The following is a 21,181-nucleotide window of genomic DNA, read 5'->3' on the forward strand; positions in this document are numbered from 1 at the left end:
CTATGAGTTTCATTATTCTCGTTGCCATTCATTTTGATATCTTCAAATCTTATCCAAGAGAAGGGTAAATCTTTATGAATTTCCCATTTTTTGTTGAAAATACGTTATTTCTTCTGATAAAACAACAAAAATTCACACTTCTGGGATATAATTCATTGTGTAACCCCTCCACATTTTGGTGTTTGGGTTATTCTAGGGAATGGAAATCTAACAAATGGTTCAATCTGGCTAATGGAATTCTAGAGGATGGTATTCTATAGAATGGGATAAAAACAAAATGACACTGTCCAACATTTTATGTCTGCACCTTCTTAATTCAAGATTCATTAATAAGAAAGTCTCCAGAGTGTTTTGAATTTCTGCAAAAAAAGTCCGAAGGCCGAATAGTATTCTCTAAAGATTTTCTGCGAAGTCGTCCAATTTTGCGTATTTTTAAATTTCGATAACAATTAGTGGCGACAAAAAGGCCATTTTGTGTTACTGGTCAGCCATACAATTTTGGCAGCAGTCCTTACAAAAATGTTACGTAACTATTCGAAAATGTGTATTTTTTAATGGATTTCCTGATCGATTTGGTATATTCAGCAAAGTTGGAAGTATTGATGAAGACTATTCAGAAAGAAGATACACGGAAAAAACAACTTATTTTAATTTTTTTAAGAGCGAGTTCACCAATGTGTAACAGGTCGTATCGAGGTGCTCCAAATATGAGTCCTCTACGACAAAGGGAAGTAGGGTAAAACGGGCTTTGAAGTTTAAGGTCGAAAAAACATAAAAAATCTTAAAATTGCTCGCATTTCCGTAAAACTTCATCAATTCCAACTCTCTTAGATGCATTCGAAAGGTCTTTTGAAGCATTTCAAAATGAGTCATAGATATCCAGATTGGTTTGACTTTTTCTCTTAGCTTTTGCAAATTTATGTTAAAAATTGATTTTTTAAAAACTTAATATCTTTTTCCAACAGCCTCCAGCACCCATACTCCTTTAGGTCAAAAGATAGGTAATTTCATGGACTATAAGCCTACGGTTTTAACTTTTTGGCCAATCGCAGTTTTTCTCATAGTTTTTTGATTTTTCTATAACAAACAACATCCAACGACCTCTAGAACAAACCGAGCAATATTTACAAATACTGCCTCTTAATATGTTTCATGGAGCCTACAACTTTAAAAATAGTGTCGTCTAGTTATGTTTGTTCTTGAAAAAAGTGTGATTTTTTATGGAAAAATAAAAATTTTTTCTACTTGTTTGACATAATTTTCAATGAAATTTTGTTTGTGTGCACCGTATTCGACATAAGGCTGCTTTAAGTTGGTTTGATTTAAAAAAGGGTCTATAATTGTCCATCTATTGTAATATCTATTTTTGAAAAGTTTAGAAAATTTCTATAAATTTATCTCACAAACATTGAAGATTGGGCCTTACTCAAATAGCCCCCCATTTTATAATGTCAATATCTCAGCAACTAATGGTCCAAACTTCTATGATCATCAGTTTTTTATTATTTTGAAATCACAATTAAAAAAAAATCCAAATATATGCTCTTTTGAATTGTTAGTCTTGATTCCTAGCTAATTTGTATTTTTTAAATATATACAGGGATTACTAATCTTTCTTTTCTTATTTATTGTTCACCAGAATGATTTTTTTTTACATTTTTTTAACATCAACTTTTAGTAAAAAAAAGGTTTTTTAAAAAATTGAAAAAGAAATCAATATTAGAATTTATGCTTGGCTAAAATCTCCAAAAGTTACTCTTTATAAATAATTATCTAGCTTCACAAACATGTTTTAAATTAAATAATTGAAAAACGATGTAGTGCGAGTTTTCGACGATTTTTTTCGGTGAAATTTTTTATTTATGCAAATAGAAGTGATATTTTTGCTAAAAGTAAAACCTATACCTTGCTCGAATAGGAATGGTTTAAAAACGAAATAAATAATGTTGCAATTTTTTTTTCTGGGTTCCAAGAAAAGAAGGGATCTTTAACTTTTGAAAGTTAATCGTGGAGATTTTATCATTACCTGTTTTTAATAATAAAAAAATATCGTTTCAGTTTATTTTTCATTTTATTGTGGTTCATTTTTTCATCATTTTTCTAATAATCAGTTTTATTAACATTGCTCAACATTAATGTATTAAATTGACGACAACGGAAAAATCACCTATCAAATCTTAAAATAAAGGTGCAAAAGCTCCCTCCCCCATTGGAATAACAATCATTACCATGGTCTTCATCATGCCCCGTACTGGACCAGTACAGAAGTTAATGGCAGTGCAGCAGCAGCAGCCAGAAGAAGTAGGTAGTTGCTCACCAAACGATTATAGATGCCTTTTGGCTATACTTCTACACTCTAGTAGCAAACGGCGATTCAGTACAGTCAGACTTGAGCCGAGATAGAATTATGCAATTGCGGCGAAATGTCATTTATCGGTGTGGGGGGGCACCTTTCGGCTGGTTGGCACCTTCAAGCTCTATTCACTCCCGCGCGACAAGGCTCTTTATCAAATATGATTTTTTTCCTTCTTTTTCTTGTACTCTGCTGGTGTAGTGCTATTGCAGCATAATCACGACTTGTGTGTGATTTAACCCTGCATCATCATTTAGTGTGCATAGAAAGAAGAAGTAGGGGAGGTTGGAAGGGGGGATTTTGTCATCATGACAGAAGTTTGTGGCTTAGATCCACAGATTGCCGAGAGATCCATCAGCTGGAAATGCATTTTGCCTGCATTCTTCTGTGAAGGTGTGGAGGTGTGGAGAAGGCAAAACTGGTTGATGCTGAAATTTAAGACCTGTCCGATCTGCGGTGGACCAAAGTGGCTCTGGTCAGTAGGGTAGCTGGCCAAGCCAGCTGAAAATGTTGTAAGGTGACTTACAAAATGTGTATGCTATTCGTTTGAGACAACCGTGCACGTGGTATGGATAGTTGAAGTTGACATGCGGGCTTTGAGAGTGCGGCGGAGGGGTGCCCCTTTCGTTTTTGTTTGCATTTCGTTTTTGCGCAGAGATCTAGAAATGTAGGTTAGCAAGTTTACTTTCTGCGCGCGCGCGCCCGGCACCCACTTTGGCCACTTTGGTTGCAGTTAGGTTCGTTGGCACTGACTTGGCTTGGTGGCTAGAAGGGGTTGAATAATAACCGGCATCCGGAGAGTTGGTGGACTGCTGCATGCAGTATTTGGTGTTGGCCTTTAGCCACAGCTGTTAAATTGTTGTTGGGCCTTGATGACTGCAGATTTGGTAATTGCGCTGTTCTTTTGAGAGACGTCGTTAAGGACATTTGAATGAAACGTCACATGGTTTGCCATTTTGTAACTTTTACATAAAAACGTAAAAATTAATAAGGATCTTTTCTTCTAATTTTTTCACGATTTTTGCATTTTAATTTTTGTTATTTATATGAAACATTATGCAACATTTTGCATTATTAGCCTAGGTAAATTTATGAAATTCTGTATCTTTAGAAGGGATTTTCTGATCGAATCGGTGCCTTGGGCAAAATTGTACGTTACGATTAGAACCCAAAAAAAAAAAAAAAAAAATTGGCACACGTAAAAAAAATCAGAGTTTTTGCCTTCCTCACATTACTGAGGAAAGGCTATAAAATCACTCGAAAAATGAACTTTTTGAATAGACCTCCTAGACCTACCATCATTTATACATATCGACTCAGAATCACCAGCTGAGCAAATGTCTGTGTGTTTGGCTGTATGTAGACATGTGTACCAAATCAATGTCACTGGAATATCTCGACACTGGCTAAGCCGATTTTGACCGTATTGGCCTCATTCGATTCGTCTTGAGGTCCCATAAGTCCCTATTTAAATTTATAAGATTTAGTAAAGCACATCAAAAGTTATGCTTAAAAAACTGCTGCATATAAATTTCTCAATTTGCAAAAAGGGGTGGTTTTTGCATGAAAACCTGCCATATTACATATTTTTGAGAGGTTCTGAAATTACCTTTCTTGTGGATTAAGAATTTTAAAGATCTGACTTACCTATCCAAAATTACAAGCAGTTTAAAAATGGCCTGAATTAACATAACCTCAATCTATTTCCCCACGGCGGTGTATGTACAATCCTGACAAAAAGTATGTAGGTATTCCTTTTTTTTCTCATCACTTATTTTTATTAGGACCTCTTAGATGCTGCGATCACGTTGAGGGCAACCATAAACCATATGGACACTTTAGGGTTGAAATCACTCTATAAATAAGAGGAAGGTATCAACCACCTAAAGGTGGATTAAGTAACGTTTTTAGTTAACCTTTTATCAAAAAAAAAAAAAAATGAATTACCAAAGTACGATTTTTTTTAATTTTCGAGATTTTTCATATCAAAAATCTTTTCAATGCAAAATGATTTCTTTTGACAGGAAATGCATAGACCAAGTTTCATCCAAATAAAAAGTTATAAATAAATAAATAAAAAAAAAAGCTTTTCGGGAGCAAAAAAAAGAGGATAAAACTCATAAAATTAAAAAATGGTTTAAGTACGAGTTGTATCGAGTTGTTCATATCCAGAGGTTTTTTTGAAAAGGTCCTATAACCTATTGTCTTTCATATGTTTATAGGACCTTATCAAAAAAAGTCGAGAAATGTAAGATACCATAATATTAGATCTGTTCTTTCTGTAATAATTGCTCAAAGGCATTTAAAATTGATGGACGTTCAGACTAATTACATTTAGTATTTTTTTCCTTTTCCTGTGCTTTAAAACTTTAATAAACCAGTTTAAAAGATTTGTAATTTGCAGCTCTCTTTGTTGGGAGTATTCTACAACAATAATAGTTTAAAGCCTCTAAAGTTTCCAAAATCAGCAATTCACCGTCTGTAATTAAAACAATACTTCTCAAAGTGTTAATCACAACGTTCTGCTCCGTCTAACGGTGTACAGCATCCGTTCGTTCAAAGCTCATTACAATACCCACAGTCAGTGGGGGCGCCCCAACTAATTAAATCTTGCCGCCACTGACCGTGCTGGTCAAGATCTCCATTGTCTTTTGTCTTAACCCCTCCAATAAACAGCAGGGCGGAAAACCCGCCTCGTAATCTGACCAGAAGGTCAGCGGATGTGCGCGATTCGCTGAAAATTGAGCGTGTTCGAGCGCTAGAAATGTCATGCAATCAGTGTGGGGATGATCTGTAGGTTGCGATTCTTCCGGGTTCTACCTACCAGTTTTCATAAACATTAGCTGGCCAAGAAAAGATGCTGATCTGCTGGGCTTGGCTCGAACACGCTCGTAGACTCTTGATTTGTGTGCTCTTCCGGCTTAAGATGTGTATCGGTGCGTTGTTGTTGTTGTTGGTGCAGTGCAAGTGCACACCGTCCACCATACCTCTTCTAGGTTTTCCAGGCTAGGCTTAGAACTGCGTTTATTGATTCGTCGTCTTCATGCAGAGCGGCGACCAAGAAGTAGAGAACTTCACACACACCAACAGTACACTTGGGGAGAACCTCGGAGGCGTAACGCGCCCGTACAGACAGAACAAAGAAAAACCAGTTTCAGGACTCCATCAATCAGAGCTGGTTCTTAAGTGGATTCTTCCTCGGTGTGATTTGTGTCACTCGTTTTTTTTTCAAATCACTTGTCACACGATCCGCTATGCGCGTTGAATTAGGAGTTGCCTTTCATTGAAGCTCCTCCGCATCCACTTCGGAAGTGGAAACCTTGAAAATTCTTAACGACCTGCTCGCGACGATCAGCCAGTCACGTTGCACCTTAACGAACCGAACCAAACGAAAGACCGAAACAAACTAACTCGACTCGACGCTGGTAGACTGTTTTGGGATCTGTGAGAGGCATGCCTTGAGTGCGGAGCAGATCGAGCGATCGCACCTTGATCGTATGCAGGTATGAGAGAAGGAGAGTCGAAAGCAGAGAGTGCCAACGCCGGAGGAACCTCGGAGAACCGGCACGATGCATTCGCCGCTTCAGAAGTGTTCTTTCCGAAGGAAACGAACTGTTGACTCTTTGCCTTGATCGTGTGGAAGCGTCCTTGGCGTACACAGAACACAGAACCGCGCCGGTTGCATAATGAGGAGCGCTCTCCGCTACGTTTAATGGACTCCGCGTGGTCGTTGTTTTTGTTTGTTTCGATTATTGGAGGTCTAGCAGTGCGCAGTTTAAGCACCGCGCGTGACTAATTGGCCAGGTTCGAGTTTCAAGTTCGCGACGCGTAGAGGTCGCCACTGCAAACTAATGAGTGTTTGGTTTTTTCGAGGATGAGGGGGGGGGGATCTTCAGCGTTGACATCAATTTTCTTGCAATGAAGCTGCAGCTGGATGATGTAATTGCTCCATAATGGTACAGATTTGAAGATTTGGTGGTTCGTCACTTGCCGGTGGTTCAAGTCTCCCTCTCTTCAATCTTTCTCTGGTTGGTGGTGTTATCGATCGATCAGCTTTGATTGGTGCTCTTTTGAATATGGGTTTGCGTGCAACTCCTCTTACACAGACCAGTGGTAACCGTTTCGTATTTTACCTTCCTTCGCGGTGTTGATTTGTAAAAGAAACTGTATTAGTGAAAAGTTATGCCGGCTAAACTGGTTAACGCAGGATTCAATCGGGCGATGATTTTACGGCCTCCGGTAACAATAAGGATCGGAAGCCCTGCTAGTTATTGGGGCTCGTATGGAATTGATGTAATATTTTAATTACCTGCCTGTCGGATTTGGATGGAGTGAAAATTATTGTATTGGGTTTCCGTGTTACAGGGTCACTTCGGAAGTAGAAATCAAGTCGGAAATTGATACGTTACTCAACTTGGAAACCAGATAACGTTGATGCAAGTTTGATGTTTTTTGGTTTACCTTGGAAGATTATTAAAATCATTTTTTTGTTGCAAATGAACTATCGAAAACATTTTTTTCACCTAAAAATCCTTGATTTTCTGGAAAAATTAAACTTATTATCTTACGCTCAGTTGTTTATTTTTGCAAAAACAGATTTGAAACGGAAATCATTCTTAAAACAAACTATGGCTATACATTATTGAATACCACCTTTGTCAAAGTTTGTATGAAAATTTAATTCGGCATTCAGACGGCTTGTTACTTCTAAATTTTCATATTTTCCAAAGTCCAGCTTAAGATAATGATAACATGACATGAATTAAAAAAAAAACTAAATTGAAGAAATTGACAAAATTGACAAAATTGTCAAAATTGTCAAAATTGTCAAAATTGTCAAAATTGACAAAATTGTCAAAATTGTCAAAATTGTCAAAATTGTCAAAATTGACAAAATTGTCAAAATTGTCAAAATTGTCAAAATTGACAAAATTGACAAAATTGTCAAAATTGACAAAATTGACAAAATTGACAAAATTGACAAAATTGACAAAATTGACAAAATTGACAAAATTGACAATATTGACAAAATTGACAAAATTGACAAAATTGACAACATTGACAAAATTGACAATATTGACAAAATTGACAAAATTGACAAAATTGACAAAATTGACAAAATTGACAAAATTGACAAAATTGACAAAATTGACAAAATTGACAAAATTGACAAAATTGACAAAATTGACAAAATTGACAAAATTGACAAAATTGACAAAAGTGACAAAATTGAAAAAATTGACAAAATTGACAAAATTGACAAAATTGACAAAATTGACAAAATTGACAAAATTGTCAAAATTGACAACATTGACAAAATTGACAATATTGACAAAATTGACAAAATTGACAAAATTGACAAAATTGACAATATTGACAAAATTGACAAAATTGACAAAATTGACAACATTGACAAAATTGACAATATTGACAATATTGACAAAATTGACAAAATTGACAAAATTGACAAAATTGACAATATTGACAAAATTGACAAAATTGACAAAAATGACAAAATTGACAAAATTGACAAGATTGACAAAATTGACAAGATTGACAAAATTGACAAAATTGACAAAATTGACAAAATTGACAAAATTGACAAAATTGACAAAATTGACAAAATTGACAAAATTGACAAAATTGACAAAATTGACAAAATTTACAAAATTGACAAAATTGACAAAATTGACAAAATTGACAAAATTGACAAATTGACAAAATTGACAAAATTGACAAAATTGACAAAATTGACAAAATTGACTAAATTGACAAAATTGACAAATTGACAAAATTGACAAAATTGACAAAATTGACAAAATTGACAAAATTGACAAAATTGACAAAATAACAAAAACTGTAAATACAATTTGTACCAGCCTTATACTGCCGTAATTGAAAATTCGGCTATTATGCCAAATCAAGTATTCCGAGAAAAACGCGTTTTAGTGTTTGTCATCGAATCTTCGTCAGGCCATAAGACTGGCATATTAGCCGTTTGGTTTTTCGCATGGGCAGCCAAATCTGAACACTATTTTAATGAAATTCAAGTTTCAGAAGATGCGTTGGAACATCCTTTACCGCCTGGTGCTAATATCTCGTTTTTGCCAAAAGTGGATATTAGCCATTTTTTCAATGGTGGGCAGTATACTGCCCCTGATCGCATAAATGTCCCATATGCATTTTCATCGATTTCGAGTTATTGATGCAGTTTGGTTCAAAATTGTGCGCTCTTTCAAATGAGCCTATAACATCCAGTACTTTGTTTTACACACTAAAAAATTTGGAATTTTACATTTGACGTGATCGTATATTAAACCTAATACCAAAACATGTAATCGTATATTTGATGTAAAATTATGTTTATTTTGACGTAAACTGACGAAATTCTCGTTGGAATACCATAACCTCATGCGAAACTTAAAATTACATTACTTATAACCCAACTTCACGTTTTATTTGATGCACATAACTGGAGCATCAAATTTGATGTAATTCTACATCAAACGAAACCTAATTTCACGAGCTTTAGCCGTTTTTTTTCTGTTTGAGTATTAAGACACGGAATCCTGATTACAAGGACTATTGTATCGTGTTACCCATTTTTACTGTTATTAAGCATTTCCAGATCTATAACACAGTTCCTATTGAGAGGAAAAGTGCTGTTCCATCCAGATGCTGTAAACTCCATTCCTTGTGCCTTGTGCGCTATGTATCGCTAGAACCGCGGTGACAATTTTTACGTGTCATTTTTCAAGCTCTTCCCAGCAGCTATTATTTGCCGCGCGGGTTCTTGTAAAGACAATTGTCTTTTTGCAGTGCTACTCTTGCGGTGTTCCCTTTGCTCTGATCTGGACAATGCGACTGGACTGCAGTGCAATACCGATCGGCTGGGCATTATTTACATGCGAAGACACGAGGAAAGTATTTTGGGAAGAGGCGCAAAGGAATATCCCAAGATCGATCACATGCTTGAAGAGCACGTGAAGCAACCGTTTTATACTCATGCGGTTGCTGCTACCTCTGAACTTAAACCTAAGGCTGCCACCCTGAGAAGAACCCATGACTTTCCGCTTATGAGGCGAAACCCGTAACCATTCGGCCACAGGAGGTTGGCGCTTTAGCCGTTACACTTTTGTCTGAGTGGCGAAACGTCAAAACGTTCGCCATGTTTAACGCCGCAAAAAATATTGTTGCATCAGCGTTTTTCGTCAAGATTATCTTATTTTTTTTTTCTTTACTGGCCTGGACCTGCTTTGGGCACTCAAATCTACGAGAAAGGTAAGTTTAAGCATTCTTGAGGTGGCCAAATAGATCACTAATAGTTTTGACGTTTTCCGTTTCGTTGCGGTTTGTCGCAGGATGTCGAAATCATCGAGTTCAAAGAAAAAATCGGCGATGTTCCAGTTCCAGTTCTGTCCACTGAAGAGGATTTTCCCGAATTGGACCAAAATCGTAGTGCCCAAGAAGTGAGTTCCTTCAAGCATGGCAACATCTCCAGTTGTGTGGCCAACACACTACAAACGGCATGCCGGAAAATTTTTAATGGAACAAAGCCATAGATGAAATTTCAGTGAAAATGCGAGGAAGAAAAATAAGACGATTTGTGACTGTGAGTGAAATAGTGTGATGAATTGAAATGTGTTGCAATAAAACCATAAACATCAGATAAACAAACGTTTCTTTTTATCCAACAAGATTCCTATTAGAATCATTCTCCACCAAACAGTATGTTAATGTAATTTTACACGAACTTAGATGATTGTAGGTCGTGTAATTTTACGTCTTATTTAACACAAATTTAGGTCTGATTAGATGCTCCAGTTATGTGCATCTAATTTGACCGAAAATTACACGTTTTTTTCTTAGTGTGTAGAAATCCGGAGGAAATCCAGTTTTTTCGCGAAAACTTAACACGTAGCCTTATGTATGGGACAAACTTCAAATGCGTTTTTCTCAGCTTGCTGTTTTTGCATATGGGACATTTATGCGAACATGGGCAGTATAGGACCTGATAAAAAAAGTCTAGAAATGCTGTTCAAAACATTCATCGTGCGTCTAATAATCGCATAATCACTTGCAGATTAAATCCAAGCACATGTCGTAATTTAAACGATTTTGATTGTACGCAGAGTTCAATGCTGCACTGATATGCCACAATTACGTGTCAGTCACACGAGCCATGCATAAACAAACTCCATCGTAAGCTGAACCAGAAGCCGCTACTCACTTCCAAAGTCACTATCGTTCGTCCGCGTTAAACGATGTGACAAATATGATAACGATCAAACCACGCGCCAACGTTCGCGCGCGTCGTGTTTTTTTGCGTGATCGTTTTTTTCTCTCTCTCCGCTTAAAACGCTAACTTTTTTCGCAATGAACTTGCAACGCTTGATGTCCCATGGCGTCGTCGTCGTCATCTTGGGTTGATTGATTTCGCGTGGTTTTAGGTGCTCACCGGTGCTGTTGTGGTGATGGCCACAATGTCAATGACAACAACTTTGGACGTGCCGAACGATGACGACATCGGTTTTCGTGATCCACGGTCGAGGACAGGAAGTTTGTAGGCTTGCGCAATAGATTACGGGGAAGTGGCTTTGACCTTGGTGGTGACGGTTTGTGGTGGCACTTGGTTGGATGCTCGCTCGGTCATTGATCGCGGCATTACGGTGGCGTAGCATGCAGGCGATTAAAATTGATTGAATTAGTTATTCCGAAGGAGTTCCGCGCCACCGCGAAGGTGGATAAACTGCTGGGAAATCCCTCTTGAGCATGCGATGCGTGCTTCCTTTGTTTTGCGGGCTTAGGACGTGGAGTTGAAAGGAATTTGAATAATATCCTGAGCTCGATGGATTCGTCAAAATGATTGACGATGGGCACAGGGGAAATTGGTGGAAATTATAGTTATCTTTGGCAGTATCAATAAACGCTTTTGCTTTTTTGAGCAGAACCCCTGACAGATTAATTGAGTTCATAAAAATTTATGATTTGAAATGAAATATTATAGATAATAACAACCTTAAAAAACAATAATTAATATGTGGTAGGTAATATTATGGGCTTTCTGTGTTAAACTTCAAACTATTTCTTTTTTATCATTTTCAGTTCATCACTCCTCGGTCATTTAAATCACCACTGATTTTCTCCTTCTTTTTTTCTTGCAGAAACGCTAGCACAGACAACATCCAAAAAGAAAGCACCCTGCGCAGTGTGTCCACCGAGACCGACACGCTGAGAAAACAGGTGGCGACACTGAAGTGTTCGCACGACAACGCCGTTGCAGAGAACGGGTAAGCATCACATACTGCTGACTAAGCGTAACTCTCGAAGCGTAGAGTGGAGTTATGCATTTAACTTTTTGCCTTCCTCACCTTACTGAGGAAAGGCTATAAAATCACTCGAAAACTGAACTTCTCAATTAGACCTCCTAGACCCACCTTCATGTATACCTATCGACTCAGAATCAAATTCTGAGCAAATGTCTGTGTGTGTGGTGGGATGTTGATCAAAAAATTGTCACTCGATTATCTTGACATTGGCAGAACCGATTTTGTCCGTTTTGGCGTCATTCGATCCGGCTTGGGGTCCCATAAGTCGCTATTAAAAATTATGCGTTTTAGTTAAGTACTTCAAAAGTTATGCTAAAAAAACGATTTTAACAAAAGTCCGGAAGATTGTAAAAAGGGTGGTTTTTGTAAGAAAACCTGGCATGTTATACATTTTTAGAAAGGTATTTAAAAGACCTTTCCAGCGCGACCAATACATTGAAGATCTGACAACCCTATCAAAAGTTATTAGCACTTAAGTGTTATTTATGTACTTTTTGGAAGCCGGATCTCAGATATCATGATGAAAACGTTGTCCGGATCTATCATGCAACCTGTCGTTGAACAGGTAATCAAAAGACCTTTCCAACGCGTCCAAAACATTGAAAATCTGACAACCCTATCAAAAGTTGTAAGCACTTAAGTGTTATTTATGCACTTTTTGGAGGCCGGATCGCAGATATTTTGATGAAAACGATGTCCAAATATATCATGTGACCTATCTTTGCATTGGTAACTAAATGACCTTTCTATCGAATGTGAGGAAGGCACCAACCACCTAAGGGTGGATTAAGTAACGTTTTTGACGGAGTAAAAGACAATATTTAGAAAAAAATCTTTCATTAGTCAGATTTTGCTGAACAATAAAATGCTGAACAGTTTATTATAGCACAAATTTAGTTCTGAAAAGCTCAACTTTTCAGCACTTGTATCGAAATGTAATCATTTTCGATACTGTTTTGGTTTTTAGATGACCAAACGCACGTCCATCGTCTATATCTATATAGAACATGTTTGTAGGACCCCCAAAATGACTTCCCATTGATGGTTGACCAATTGAGTCTACAAATTCTTCTTCCTCCGAGTTTTATTCTCGAAGAAAACTTAAAATAAAAAAAAATCAAATCAATCCCATCCGCCAAGAAAAAGATAATTTAATAATTCACATAATATGTTTGTAAGAACCCCAAAATGACTTTTCCAAGATTTTATACTGAAATATTAGAAAACTTTGAAGTTTATTTTAAACAAATATTCAAATAATATTTCCACCTGTTCCTCATTGTTTCGCATGTATTCTTTCAATTAGAACACAAAGGGAAAATCAAAATTAACGTTACTTTTTTCGTTTTTAAGGGTTGGGTGGGTAATTAGGAAGAAAACTTGTATTTATTTCAGCTTGGAGGTGCACCAGCATTATTTTTTTTTTTTAATTTGGAGGGATAAGCTGAAAATTTCATGCTGCATCATGAATCGTCTTTAAGCGCTAGTCTAAGAATTGCATATGACTTGAACCACCATGCACCTCCATTAGTCCATCTCGTTAGTCTTTCAAATTCTCTTCTACTTAGCATTCAACCTCATTCTTTTTCTTTCAACCACCCTCTCTCCCCGTCAGCCGCCTGTCGAACGACCTGAGTGACGCCGGGTCGGAGCTGACGCTAACGAAACGGAAGCTCGCCGACTGCCAGCAGGAGGTGGAACGGATGAAGTCCCAATTACGCGAGTACGTACAGGAGATTCAGCGCGCCGAGGAGTTGCTGTGTGTTAAGGTAATTAGATTTCTGCGTCGCCGCCCTGTTGAGTTGATTTTATAAATAGAGACAGCTCGCACAGTTGGTTGGGGTGGGAGTGTTTATCTTAACCTCCTTGAGACAGACTTGTCTAATTTTAATTGGTAGTTTTCTTTTCGCGGGCAACGAGTTGTTGTTTATTTGGCTAATTTTGTGACTTTAATTTGTACCCTTGCCCCAACTCTTCTTCTTAGGAACGAGAACGTGAAGAGATGCTCGAGCACTACAAGTCACTGTCGGAGGGCGTCAACATGCTGGAAGTTAGTAACCAAACGCTGGAAGTTGAGAGTGCTGAGGCCAAGTGAGTACACTCGTCCGTTATCAAACTCTTTTAGAAAACACCATGTTTTATTGTACACCTAGCAGTGAGTGGTGGCAGCAACTTTTGTGCTGGAGTGGCCGTACAAGAGTTGCATCTGCTCTGAGCTGCAGCCACTCACTTGGAGATGCACCACACACTAACCCTTTTGCACTTTGGTGTCATAAATTAGAAAATAACCGGAATTAACTTTTTGCCCTCTCCCACACTATGTGGTTGTTGGTTTTTCTCTTTTTTCCTTCTAATCCGCCCACACATCCTGTCTGTCCACTCGTACGGTTGGTCCTTCCCTCGTAGGTGGTATAAATACAGCCGTAGAAGATAATTAGTTTTTCCAGCGTTTATTGTTTTATAGCCAATTTATTTTTATACTTATATCACCATTCTCTCCCGTATCAATTTCCCGTTCTTCTCGTGAAAATAAACGAATTTCCACCTCTGGAAACATTCGCCACTGCCCACTCGCGCAGAAAGCTACTCCAGGAAGCGGAAGGTCGCATCAACGGTCTCCAGGAGCAGGTGGGCTTGCGCCAGTCGGAAATTAAGACATACGAGAGGCAGATTAACGAGCTGTCCGCAAACATTGTTGCGCTCGAGTCGGAAGTGGACTGCCTCAAGGAGGAAAACCAACACCTGCGCGAAGACCTCGAAGCGACCAAGGACCTCTGTAACAAGCTAGACCTGCAAAAGGACAAGCTGAACGAGGAGTTGAACGAGCACTCCAACATTCGCGAGCAGCTCAACAGGGAAAATGCCACCCTGAAGCGACAGTTGACGCTGGCGACCACCGGGGACAAGGCGGCCGTGGACGGTTTGCAGGAGCTGTTGGCCGCCAGCAGGTCCGAGGTTGAGCAGCAGCGAATCGTGACGAGCCAGCTGAACCAGCAGGTGAAGTCATTGAAGGAGCAGGTTTCGGATCTCAGCCGGAAGTTGGAGCAGGAACGTGATCGCGCCACGCGGAGCGAAGTCACCGCGAACGAGTACAGCGTTCAGCTGCAGGAACTGCGCCGCATGATTACGGACGATCGGTTTGCGCAGGTGCAGTCGAGAGAGGAGGACGATTACAACAGGTATTCCACTTTTTAGTAATTTAAGCGACAATCTCGAGCGGTTGCACTGCCACTTTTATTCCATTTTACTACGATTAATAAAAATAACTCAATTTTACCACAAGAATCAAGTCTTATTTGAACGCTGTGCAGAAGTCGTTCAGCACGCTGTCCAGTGCGGTAAGTGTCGTGTCCTCAAGATGTGATCCTCGAGTATCCGAAAGCCCTCAATTAAACTCGACTCACTCGGAGAAGGGTGAGCTGGACATTCAAGTTAGTGAGAAAAGCGATACTAGCTATCCTCGTTGGATGTTGGATGCAAGTGGCAAGATTTACACAGAATCTGAAACTGGAAGACTGATGGGACAGTACTTGGCTCCGAGTAGCGATCAGAATCAGCTCGTACCTGTTCCATCAAGCGATATCGAAGTGTTGCTCGATAGGAATCAGATTGTTCTATCGGACGAACGAAGTTGCGATCGCAACACTCAAATCGATTCAGGTAAGTTTGTTGTTAAATCTTAAATTATTTAGTTCTTTAAAAAAAGTGATTTCCAGAGCAATCGGAAGCACCTCCCGGTTGGAAAATTTTCGACTATCCGTCACCTTCGAAGGCTGGTGATGCAAAAGGTGTTCGAAAAAGGCTTTTTTCAAAGTCGGGTAAAACAAAGCATAATCAAAGTTCTCAAGAAATTCTAACGGGTCTAAGGAAATCTTCTTCAATCATTGTCGAACCTGCAAATTCGGATATGAATTTAGTGAGTCCTATTCGAAAAGATTCCACCCTTGGAAACAAGATTCCAGAAGAACAATCAAGAAAACAATCAATTGAAGGTAAAAGCAATGCAACGCTTAATCGTTTAACAGGTTGAACCTCATTTAAAAGCATTTTTTTGTTAAATTTCTTTCATTGGATTTTAATTTTGTATTTAGATGAAAAGCGGAACTCTCAAAACTCGAATTTTCAGAGCTCCAATAAGTCACTTGAAAGTATGTCTTGTTTAAATATCAAGCGTCCAATTTATTTAAATTATGAAAATTATTTGAAAAATCTTTTCTAGAAATTCAAGAAACAAGAAAATCTCCACAAAACATTGTTCAAGATCGAAGGTTTTCTTCTGAAAGAAAAGAATTCATTTCTAAAACGAAAAGTCCAGATACAAATGTGGACCTAAAAAATTCTAAAGAAATGCCTTCCTCCAAACCTGCAAGACGACATTCATCCATTGAACCCGGTATTGTCCAACCAGGTAATGCGGATGTAATTTATTCAACTTTGAAATAACTTCTAAATTTGTTTTTATTTGTTCAGCAGAAAAAAATAAACTTGTGCGACAAAACAGCCGAAAACCATCCTCATCCGACACATCAGTTATTAGTGTTATCAACTTGTCAAACGTTTCGCCGGATATGAAAAATGGATCTATATTGCGACAGCAATCAAATGTCAACTCGAAAAGTACGTTATTTTTATTAGCGGTAACAATAATCCGAAGTCTTCAATGGAAATTTCTCTTAGAATAATCGAATCATTGGAAAATTCACAGCATTTGCATTGTCCTATAACAGTCCAGACTCGAATATCAGAATCCGATTATCGAATTTCGATGACGATGTTTTGTATGGGACTTAGGAACAACATTTTTTTTATTTTCTTTGGCCGGTGCAAATATTTTTCAAAGTTTATGTCGCCTCCCCCTTCAAAATCGGTCCAAAAAATCAGGGGGCAAAAAAAATATTTTTTCAAAAAACTTCAAAATTTTAAAGGAAATAGAAGTCTAGCCCACTGAAAGCCATTGGAAATGCATTTTCCTGCGTTTAAAACCATATTTAGCATGTCTGTGATCGATCAAAAATATTTTTATTTTTTGTTAAATTCCAATGTACAGCACCGCAAAAAGTTTTTTTTTTTCGACGAAAAAAAAAAATTCTTTAATACTTGGATATTTTGAAAACTAATGATTGCAAAACAACTGAGCAGGTGTAAAATGCATTTTAAAACACTTTTTTCATTCAAATGTTGAGACCATGGCTTGTTATTTGAATTTTATATATTTTTTATTTTTTTGACCCCCCCCCTCGATCCCGACCAGAGTCGAGGGACATAAACTTCAAAAAATATTTGCAACGGCCGTACTTGTCAAATCCAATTCTACTTCTGCGACCCAAATTATTGTCAAATTTGAATGAATCCTTAAAAATAGCAAAATCCATTTTTTCCAAGATTTTTTTTAAATATTAAGTTATCGCCATTTTGACCGCCATCTTGGATTTAATGATTCTAAACTACTTTAGAGAAGTTTAGGGTTCATGCTTAAGCTCGACAATAAAAAAAGACATCATTTTTTGTATACGTGATATTATTATTCGAAGTAAAATTTATACGAGGCCTTCAGATAATTGAGTCTAAACTGAGATTATTATGGCTCAAAAAATGCTCAAATGTTATCTGAAAATAGGCATTCCAAAATAGCTATCAAAATGTATAAGCTGTCATCTCCGATTCATTCATCCTTGATCACTTTGATATTTTTTTAGATAACGCATTCTCAGATCACATACTAACAGTCTACGAATCATTACAGTACCCTAGTCGTTGTTGAAGCTTCCAGTCTTAGTCCATTAAAATTGTCGGGGTTAATTTAACGCAGTAGGCCTGACCATTGAAAAACACGCAGATCTTAGTGTAATCCTGAATACAGTCCAGACTCGATTATCCGAAGGCCTTGGCAAAATTTCACTTCGGATAATCGAATCACGATTTTTTTTCGTTGTCTTATTTTTGAATATTGAGCTTAAGAATGACCCCTAAACTACTCTAAAGTGATTTAGAATTTTTTAATCTAAGATGGTGGCCAAAATGGCGGTGTTGTATTATTGAAGAAAAAAATGCATTTTTTATTTAATAGGCAATCAACTATTCAAATTTGACTAAAATGGGGTTGCAGAACTCGTAAGAAAAAAAATACAAAAAACAATGTTTTTTGTTTGTGATTCGATTATCCGAAGTCCCATACGAACCTTCGGATAATCGAACTTCATATTTTTGTTTTTCGAGTTTAAGAATGATTTAGAATTTTTTAATCCAAGAATCGGACTAAAATTGGGCCGCAGAACTCGAAGAAAATGAAAAATATCCAAAGTCGCAAACAAACTTTCGGATAATAGAAACATAGGATAATCGGGGCTTCGGATAAGCGAGTCTGGACTGTACTTAGTTATCATTCGCTTGACAATTCTCCTTTTACATTTCAAAATATCGCGTGACATTATTTGAAATGTTAGCAACGAATTCTTTTTTTTTTAATTGCGTCTATTTTGTTTGGAATTACTTTAGCAACAAATATCCAAACGGGAAAAAAATCAAGCAATCCTAAAATAATGGTCACCACCCCTAACGGATCAAATTTGAAGAAAGACAATGTAAACTCAAACAGAAAATTGCAAGAAATTCCACAGAAAGGTACTTTTTACTGATTAAAATATTGGGGCACTACTTATCCCTATCATAAATTATGCCTAGATACCTCAAGACTAACTGTGCCAACTCGAATTGGTTCCTTTTCACGAAGAAAAAGTGAGCCAAGGTTACCAAAAACTCCAAGTCCTTTGAAGCCAGTCGCGGGGTCTCTTCAAAACTCACCCGATTTGTTGGTTCGCGAGGCTAGTAGCTATTTCTTCAATCGTGTGGGAACCCTGCCCGAGTTGGATTTTTCCAAGGCGAGCACCCCTGGCGCGTTGGAAGTGCCGACGATTTTACGAGATGGTATTGCGGTTCAAAGTGATTTTATTTTAAGTTTTATTCTACATTTTTTACATTTTTGTTTGAAGCAGAACCAAGCACAAATCTAGAATCGACGGTTTTGGAAAGTAGTGAAGAAAAATCACTCAACGGTCAAGCAAAACCTCAAGAGAAAGGCTATGAAGAGTTCCGGAAGAGTCTAATCCGGAACAGCCACAAGAAAGCATCGTCGTTATCTGTCCCGGCCAGTTCAGCAGAAAGAAAATCTTCCCAAACGACGAGTGGTGAGCACACTTTAACGACCGTTTTTAAAACAAATTAGTCTTTTTATTGGCAATTGGGTTAATCGTTCTACACTCATGAGCACATTTTCCCCCCGGGAAAAGCCTCATTTTTCAACTAATCGTTGCTCATTAATAAAAGGGATCAATATTGCTGCTGCTTCTCTCGCACTCTTTCCCTCTCTCCCACATCGGAAGTTGGTCCTGGTCCAAGTGCATCCGTTCCGTCTGCAGCTGCCGACGACGACGAGAAGCCACAAAAACCAAAAACCGGTGGCGGCGGTTCGAAAATTGATGAGCGAGGTTCAACGGTCGTCATTTATAAAAATGCACTGGGCGAGCGGCTAATAGTGGCCGAGGGTGGTGGCCAGCACCAGAATCGACCACCGACACCGGCGCACGAGGAGTCCGATTACAAGACTGCTGCCGCGTGGGACTCGAGCGAGAGCAGCGTTTGCAGCAGCATCCTGGTAATTGACGATATGCGGCAATCGTCGGTGCCAATTAGGACACCGGGGGGTCGTGCTGCGAGTAATGACAGTAACGAGCCAAGAAAGTGGCGGGAGATTTTCGAGCATCAGCTAAGCCCTCGCGGGACTAACGACGCCGGCCGGAAGAGGACGATAAATTGTAAGTTGAATGATTGTCACCTGTTTTAGAGGGGAGGGTGGGAGACCCCGCGTCTCCATTGTGTCACGTAGCGTGAGTCGATGATCTGTCTAGCTTATCGGGGAGAGAGCGCGAGTGCACAAAATTTGAGCGCGCGTAATTTAATGATTTTCAGATGAATTGTCCCGGGATGGTGCAAGCGATGCCACGACGACTGCCACCGTCACCCAAAGGATACGGGCTTCCCTGAACGATGACGGGAGGGACGGCATGAAGCCATCGTTGGTGCTCAAGTGCGATCCCAAGACGTACGTGCTCAACCTGAAGATTAAGGTGCCTCGGGATTCGGATGGGAAGAAGCAGGAGCAGCAGTCTGAGAGTAACGGGTCGAAGAAGTGATTTTGAGATTTGTTTTCCGATTTATTGTGTATTATTATATGGTTTTATAGGAAAGTAGAATGAGTTTATACAATTCTGTGAATTATTTTTATTGTTTTGCCTTTCTCACTGGGGAAAGGCTGTAAACCTACTCTAAAAAAGATATGGTTTCTGGTATGAATTTTATAGCAACGCATTTGCTTAGGGATTCTTAAGCCAAATATCAGCACATTTGGTTGTAAACTGGCTTGTCTGAAGCGGTTTGGAGCAAGGGCGTCTATGCGGAGTGTACCAACACCCGCAAACATTTCCGGCGCTTGGAAAGGAAAGATGAAAGCTTGAAAGAAAATAAGATGAAAAAACAGCTAAAGTTGACCCCAGAAAAAAATTCAAAGCATTGATGAATTGTCCCGGGATGGTGCACGCGACGCCACGACGACTGCCACCGTCACCCAAAGGATACGGGCTTCCCTGAACGATAATGGCGATGGTCGGAGGGACGGCATGAAGCCATCGTTGGTGCTCAAGTGCGATCCCAAGACGTACGTGCTCAACCTGAAGATTAAGGTGCCTCGGGATTCGGATGGGAAGAAGCAGGAGCAGCAGTCTGAGAGTAACGGGTCGAAGAAGTGATTTTGAGATTTGTTTTCCGATTTATTGTGTATTATTATATGGTTTTATAGGAAAGTAGAATGAGTTTATACAATTCTGTGAATTATTTTTATTGTTTTGCCTTTCTCACTGGGGAAAGGCTGTAAACCTACTCTAAAAAAGATATGGTTTCTGGTATGAATTTTATAGCAACGCATTTGCTTAGGGATTCTTAAGCCAAATATCAGCACATTTGGTTGTAAACTGGCTTGTCTGAAGCGGTTTGGAGCAAGGGCGTCTATGCGGAGTGTACCAACACCCGCAAACATTTCCGGCGCTTGGAAAGGAAAGATGAAAGCTTGAAAGAAAATAAGATGAAAAAACAGCTAAAGTTGACCCCAGAAAAAAATTCAAAGCATTGATGAATTGTCCCGGGATGGTGCACGCGACGCCACGACGACTGCCACCGTCACCCAAAGGATACGGGCTTCCCTGAACGATAATGGCGATGGTCGGAGGGACGGCATGAAGCCATCGTTGGTGCTCAAGTGCGATCCCAAGACGTACGTGCTCAACCTGAAGATTAAGGTGCCTCGGGATTCGGATGGGAAGAAGCAGGAGCAGCAGTCTGAGAGTAACGGGTCGAAGAAGTGATTTTGAGATTTGTTTTCCGATTTATTGTGTATTATTATATGGTTTTATAGGAAAGTTGAATGAGTTTATACAATTCTGTGAATTAT

At 38.7% G+C, this 21,181-nt stretch overlaps 3 protein-coding genes across 4 annotated transcripts in view; 2 read left to right on the forward strand and 1 right to left on the reverse strand.

Annotated features, from left to right (window-relative positions):
- The window catches only part of LOC120416675 (uncharacterized), a 34,871-nt gene extending 29,114 nt beyond the window's left edge, over window positions 1–5,757 (reverse strand). For both annotated transcript variants that reach the window (XR_005605373.2, XM_039578494.2), the window contains exon 1: window positions 5,178–5,757. The gene's annotated coding sequence lies outside the window, so the exon portion shown is untranslated. The remainder of the gene's footprint in view (window positions 1–5,177) is intronic.
- The window catches only part of LOC120416701 (centrosomal protein of 135 kDa), a 59,666-nt gene extending 44,726 nt beyond the window's left edge, over window positions 1–14,940 (forward strand). Inside the window, exons 5-8 of the mRNA XM_039578517.2 lie at window positions 11,518–11,643; window positions 13,298–13,451; window positions 13,667–13,773; window positions 14,262–14,940. Coding sequence (XP_039434451.2) covers window positions 11,518–11,643; window positions 13,298–13,451; window positions 13,667–13,773; window positions 14,262–14,877 — 1,003 coding nt within the window. The 3' untranslated portion in view covers window positions 14,878–14,940. The remainder of the gene's footprint in view (window positions 1–11,517; window positions 11,644–13,297; window positions 13,452–13,666; window positions 13,774–14,261) is intronic.
- Window positions 14,941–15,200: 260 nt separating this feature from the next.
- Window positions 15,201–19,891, forward strand: LOC120416700 (uncharacterized). Its single transcript, XM_052707097.1, has 4 exons — window positions 15,201–15,342; window positions 18,675–18,866; window positions 19,062–19,493; window positions 19,648–19,891. The coding sequence occupies exons 1-4, from the start codon at window positions 15,201–15,203 to the stop codon at window positions 19,869–19,871; spliced, it is 990 nt and encodes a 329-aa protein (XP_052563057.1). The 3' UTR covers window positions 19,872–19,891.
- The last annotated feature ends 1,290 nt before the right edge of the window (window positions 19,892–21,181 follow it).

This window comes from Culex pipiens, chromosome 2, assembly GCF_016801865.2.
Source record: "Culex pipiens pallens isolate TS chromosome 2, TS_CPP_V2, whole genome shotgun sequence".
NCBI lineage: Eukaryota > Metazoa > Arthropoda > Insecta > Diptera > Culicidae > Culex > Culex pipiens.